Genomic DNA, 7,003 nt, shown 5'->3' on the forward strand with positions numbered 1-7,003 from the left:
AAATGCCTATACTATTCACGTGGTCGTATTGATCGTCGTCCAAGAAACAATTAAACGGTACTCACTGTTTAAGTTTTCGGGTATCCGGCTGGATGTCGATGGATGAAATAGCTGCTGTCTGTATTAGGCTTAACCCTCGCCAACCACACCAGAATCCGCCTCGACGGACCAAATTATGTCAATGAGCCTTCGCAATGTTTCCGGACAGATGATAAAACGAAGCTTAAAGTCTCTTAGTTACCTTTAATATAAACTGAATCAATACAAACTGGACAGGTACAAATCGTCATCACAATGTGTAATACGTAGACGCCATTACCCTTTCTCCCTCCAGCACCTATCAAAAACGTTACATACGCGCCCCCACCCAACATACACTTTCTTCTGCACTAATACGATTGATACCGAACAAGTGGCGTAGCGAACATAACTGGCACACCTCTCCTCCCTCCAGAAACACACACAGTTTGTCTTGGAGACCATTTGGGCACCCCTCTGCGAGTGGCGCCCGGTGCATGATACACCCCCTTGCACCCCCCTCGCTAAGCCACTGTTGACTTATTCTCATATTTTAGTTAAATAACTATGGTGTATTTAGAATTAAATGATTATTAAATTTTAAAGTGAAATGTTTTAAAAATTTCAGTAAAGTAATGAGTTGTCCTGTTGTCACATTCAACACAGTTGAAACAGTTGGTAAAATTGTAGATGTTTTAACAAAAGAAATGCACAATGGATTTCCTGTTGTAGATAATAAGGTAATAATTTTTTGTTTGTTTTATTTTTTATATATCATATTTTATGTAAATAAAACCTTACTATATTTTATTAAATTTAGCATGAAGGAAGATTTCGTGGACTGATTTTAAGATGGCAGTTAATAGTATTATTGCAGCATAAGGTAATTAAACTATCTTTTCTATTATATTTGTTAATATAATAATATCAGAAAAATTACACAATCTAAATTATTTATAAGCTTCAAATAACTGACAAGGAAAATGGAGTTAAACTTCACAGAATCAAACAACAATTTAGAAATTATTTTGATATGATTTATTTCACTTGTATTATACAAAAAAAGAATAAACTTATTTTGATAATCAAAATTAAGAAATAACTTACTATTTATTTTTAATCAATCTTACAAATATATATTATACAAGATTCCTTCAAAAGGTTCCTGGAATTGGTTTATTAATCGAAAATATGTGTACAATTGATAAATCAAACAAAATGTCCTTTAAAGTATTGTCCTTCAGCAACCACACACTTTTTCCAATGCTGGTATAGCTGCTGAAGACATTCTTGGAAGCCATCTTGTGACAATGCCTGCAGCACAGATGTCACTCTCTGTATAACCTCATCCCATATCCTCATTCTTGAAGTGGCATTCCTTGATGGCATCTTTCAAGAAGGTAAGGGAACCAGAGGAAGAGGTATAAATCTCGTGAGGTCTGCCGTGAGCATTCGTGACACCGTGTGACGAATGCTCACGGTGTCAAACATGGTGTATGTTCAATTGATCATGCAGGATGGAATAACAACTTTCAACCGGAATTCCTGCTGTCTGACCTCACAATCTCATGTACAATCGACACTTTCTCGTCCCTCGTGAAAACATTTTTGCCAGTCGAACTTCATGGAAGATTCGACACAGGCATCCCAAAGCATCTTTAAGGTCTCAGAAAGTTTTTTCCCCAATAACACACAAAATTTGATATTTGCATGTTGTTGTTCCACAGACATTTTTGCCAGACCCTGTTTCACGTCGTCTCACTAACATGACCTTCAGTGAATGATAACTGTTGTCATCTTTGCAGAGAGTATGGACTTGTTTAGCTAAGACATGCATTATATGTTCCCTTTTTCGTCACCTTTAATTGACCCAGCATAATTCTGGGAACTTTGTGAAGCTAACTTGTATATACAGACACCACACTTACTTCTATCTCTCTCTGTGTGTGAATTAATACTGAGGCAAGTATTAGCATTAACAAGTTGTAGACCTTCCATAAAAAATTTTAAAGAAACTAATATATGAATTGAGAGTAATTCATAAATTTAACCTGTGCTATTTTATTTTGAATTTTGTAAATTATAATTATACCATGAAGATTTGATGATAAATGAACAATAATGCTGAAATAGTTTATATTACACAGAGAATTCTGTTAATGATATATTCCCAATCAGTAATTCTTAAAATGTTAATTTTGCATTGTCATATATATATTAATACAGTATTAAAGTTGTTAATAATAATATTTTATTGCTATTTTTTTGTCATCAATAAAAACATGTAATTTTCTGTGGAATAATTGCTTGAAATAAGTCTTGTGTGCACTTTTAAAAGCTTAGATATTTTTTATTTTAAACAAAATGTTAGCTTGTTAAATCAAGTTTTATATACATACATAATTTATACATATAAATGTATAGGTTTGCTTATAATACTCATTTAAATGAATTTTATTTATAGGTTTTTAATGAAACTGCAGAACGAACTTGGCCAAATAAATTAAAATTAAAAAACTTTAGGGATGCGTATCCTCGTTATCCACCTATTCACGTAAGTTTGAAATTAAAGACTTTAATATTGAAATAAAATTGATTGTGTTATAATTTGTATCTATATATTTTCTCTGTAAAACTATATATTTAAAAATGGAAAAATTTTAATTTATAGTTCTAAAGCATCTTAGGGAGCTAATTTTAGATAAAGCTGCACATACAAGAGGAAGAAAAAGAATGTCAAATATCTGACATTTAGAGCTGTAAAATCTTACATTTCTCCCCCACCTTATTTGACATCATTATTGCTTTAAAAATTTGTTTTCCAATAGTCCAGAATTTTGTTTGTTAAAACTTCATGAAGGTTGTATTTTTTTAATTTTTAATAAAATACACTGGAACTTCGCTTAACAAGCTTAATGCGTTCCATGCCAAAAAAAAAATATTCAAATATTTTATGTATAATGTTTATTTAAAGAAAATTATACAATATACATTGTTATAAAGCATGAATCATCATCATCTTTTTTTCTAGTGCGGAATGAACCAACCTCGAATGCGAATTCGATTTTCAGAAAAGAAAAAAGTCGCAGATAATGTCTGATAAACAGGCCAAATTGTTGGGCTATGTGAAAGCTATAATTAAATATTAGAAATTAATTAATTTGACTAGAAGCAGGCAGTTATGCTTCCATCTCGTATTTAATATAATAATTATAAATAATTAATTTTTAATTTAGACATTTTTAAAATTTAATTAGGAATTGGTCATTAATTAAATTTAATACGAGATGGCAGCATAACTGCCTACTTCTAGTCAAATTAATTTTTAATATGCCATGTGAAAGCTATAATTAAATATAATTTGGCCTGCTTATTATATAATAGGCTATGGTTGTTAATGTTTATAATATGTGTGATTGCAAGCAACGCCAAGATGCTTGCGGAACGAGTGCTAAACACAGACTGGTGGAGCATGCACACAATCCAGGACTTCCCTCTCCTGGTCACTTGTTATGCTAGTCAATTTTTTACAATTTGTTTTTGCTTGTTATGTGAGGTTCCACTGTATAACTAATTAATTACCACAGCAGTTTTTTGCACAATATAAAATTCAAAATACATAACCACTACTTCGTGCATTTCAAGGAAATGCAATAATCTATATTAATTTTTATGTTTAGTTTTTTAATTTTTTAAAAAATTATGCCATTTTTCTCTAATTAAATTTAATAATCGCTTTTATAACCTCTTAACATTTCGGTTTATTCATCCAAAAACTTTGTCCTTGGAATCCAATGTTCACCTGAGTTTAAGAATTATTCTGATGATGATTAATTCTCAGATATTTTATTTAAATGCATTTTTGGATTGGAATTGTAAGGACCGAATTGAGCCGGTCCGAGTTTAAATTTTAATTATTTCGAAGTCCTCTCGGGAGATAACGATTAAGTTTCGAAGGATGTACAATCTTCCGCCGTCAAACTCACTTCCCTCCTTCTCGGGATCCGACCTGAGTCACGGAACTCAAGTCATCATCCTCTATCGCGATTGGTGATCGTGGCGGAAGGGACTTAGAGTATAAATAGGGGGGAGATCTCTAAGAACGGGGTAGCTGACGTCCGAAGAAGACGAACTGCCCGGCGACACCGTATCCGATTCGAAGCCAAGTCGAGACGCCGAAGCCTCCGCCGACAAGCCAATCCTGCCGCCCACCTGTCGCTCCGCCAGGAAAACGCCCGAGTCCGACGAACATCCTCGACCAAAATCGATCACCGAGAGGTATTAATCCCCTAACCATTGTGAGCTCTCTCTCTCCCGCGATTAGGGACGGGATGCGTAGCATTTCTGTAGTAGTTCCTATGTTCCAATAAACCATTATCTATGTTGTCCTGTTATATGGATATTGCCTTTCTTTATCGACGACCCCACACACACACCTCCATTCGACCTGACAAGTAACTGACCGATCCCGACAAGTCGGGATATCGCGCAAAATTAGCCATCCTTGACAGTGGGGCGGGTCTTGCCGACCTATTCACCGAGAACAAGGAGGCCCGACTTCCGTCCTACCTCCCGGCGTTTCCCACAGAATTCTTGCCGATCCCTCTTCGGTCTATAAACAATAAAATTATTTTGTAGATTGAAGAGGAATTAGTGAGAATTCCAATCCAGAATGCATTTAAATAAAATATGAGAACTAATTGTCTTCTGAGTGATTCGAAGGACACAACATTTCAGTTTATTTGTCCAAAAAGTCCCTTTTAAGGAGTTATAAAAGCGATTGATTATATCTGGCAAATATTGCTAATTTTAACAAAGTTAGAATAATAATTTAGGAAAAGTTGTGTTTAAATAATATTTTAACACAAAAATAACAAACACATGAAATATACATAATTAAAATATGTCATTTTTTTTATATGTAGCAAGTAAATATATCGCAGCAAGAGAGAAACTTTACCATAGATTTAAGACCTTACATGAATCCGTCGGCATATTCTGTTCTACATGTAAGTAATTTTACACGAAAAAAGTTAAATTTAATTGAAAATACGTTGCTATTAATGTTTAATCCATACAGTAGTAGTAATTTTTTGTGAGCATTTTTTACCAAATTGACTTAATTAGCACGAGGACATCGTGTAAGCACATCTAAATATTATCCGTCTGTCTGATAAACGAAAAAAAATTTTTTCAACCAAAATTTTTACACAAAGGCCCTCAAAAAACTGCCACTTTATGTATGCAATCATATGCATAAAGTGACGATTTTTCTGCTCTGACATCATTTTTGGTAACCTGTTATCAAAAATGACGTCGTGGAGGTCTTTCACAATTACTGCAAAAGGTATTCGTGGTCTGCAATTCTCTGTGAACCTTGGATGCTTGTCTCTAAAATATCCTGAACACTATGACCTTCAAAAATTTAAATGTGTTCACAGGTTTGTTTCAAGTCCAAAAATACAGTAAAATGACATGAGGGCTGAGGTGTTTTTCACACAAAGAGAAAAATATGATTTATTTCCACTTAAACTTGTTTCCCATTAGTCCATGTTACTGCAAAGTTTGAAGGGCTCTCTATGGGCACATCAAGGACATCGCTCTGTAAACAAAGCAATACGTCATTGAAATTTGGTATATGCAGAGAAGACTGACAATTTTGAAAAATCCTACAATAAAATTCAAAAACATTTATGCATGAAATATCTGCATGCATAAGGTGTCAATTTTCTGCTATCGGTTTTATTAAATGTATGTTTATGTAAATTACTCTCTGCTTAATGTTTTGACAAATTTTACCAGTCTGATGAGAGGAGTATTTTTATTTGTCAAATTGTAGACATTAATCATTGTTTGTTGGTTTTTATTCGAAGCCATAGGGAAGATTTTTCTTCTTAAATATAATCAGTAAAATAATAAGTTTCTGGAAATTATATTATCAATAGAATAGTTTAATAAATTGGAAACTATTCAATATTGTAACATGCTAAGAATAATTTCAAATATCAGTTTTTAAACACACAATATATTATTCAAACTATTATAGTTGGATTAAATGCTCTATATGTATACTGTCACTTCTCTATTTCTGTAATTTAATTTGAATATGTTTATATATAATTAATTATAAATTTCATTCAAATTTTAGACTGCTTCGCTTCCTCGTATATTTCGTCTGTTTCGTGCTCTAGGTCTTCGCCACATCGTCGTGGTGAACGATAGAAACGAGGTAAGTTAATTTTTTAAAAATGTACGTTTTTGTACATTTTTGTTCCTTTAAATTACTTTTAATGCATATTTCAGGTCATCGGCATCGTTACCAGAAAAGACCTGGCAAGATTTCATTTTCACTCTAGCCGCGGAAGGATGCATTTCGAAGAATTTCACGTCTCTCAAGGATAATTACAAAGTTATCGTGCGGTGATTTTATTTTGTATACAATACTTAGATTTATTTATCTTGAAAGTCTCTGTGATACATCTGAAAAAATTTTATAGAATAATTTTATTTTAAAAAGGAATTTACAAGTTATATATTATCTAATTTTAATTGGTCACAGATAATTAAGTTGATATAACTGTGTATTGTATCAAAGTGGAAGAATGCATAAGGTCATCTGGTAGAAATTCCTAAAGTTGTATTTTGTGATTTAAAACATTATGTACTTCATCTTACTTTGAACTGAAATGTAAATTTGTTAATTAAACAAGTTCAAGTGACGATTTTTATAAATTAGGAATTCAATTGATGTTTTATATATATATGTGGGTCTTGTTTCAATACAAACCAAATTTATTTGGTGTCAGAAGTATGCATGTCCCTATGTTTTAATTATTTTGTTACAGATGCCAACCATTCTTAAATCAATAATACAACAGTCAATTTTATATTTAAATATAAATTAAAATTAGCCAGTTAAATAATAGTTCAATTCCATTTATTTAAGAACATTTATAAATATTCTTAGTGTCGTTGGATATCTTAT

General features: G+C 32.4%; 1 protein-coding gene across 1 annotated transcript in view; it reads left to right on the forward strand.

Annotated features, from left to right (window-relative positions):
* Nucleotides 1-6,753, forward strand: part of ClC-b (chloride channel protein 7) — a 58,404-nt gene extending 51,651 nt beyond the window's left edge. Inside the window, exons 18-23 of the mRNA XM_067272631.1 lie at nt 647-758; nt 839-901; nt 2,483-2,572; nt 4,944-5,027; nt 6,167-6,247; nt 6,322-6,753. Coding sequence (XP_067128732.1) covers nt 647-758; nt 839-901; nt 2,483-2,572; nt 4,944-5,027; nt 6,167-6,247; nt 6,322-6,420 — 529 coding nt within the window. The 3' untranslated portion in view covers nt 6,421-6,753. The remainder of the gene's footprint in view (nt 1-646; nt 759-838; nt 902-2,482; nt 2,573-4,943; nt 5,028-6,166; nt 6,248-6,321) is intronic.
* The last annotated feature ends 250 nt before the right edge of the window (nt 6,754-7,003 follow it).

Source organism: Centruroides vittatus, unplaced genomic scaffold (genome assembly GCF_030686945.1).
Source record: "Centruroides vittatus isolate TY-2023 unplaced genomic scaffold, ASM3068694v2 contig_452, whole genome shotgun sequence".
Lineage (NCBI taxonomy): Eukaryota > Metazoa > Arthropoda > Arachnida > Scorpiones > Buthidae > Centruroides > Centruroides vittatus.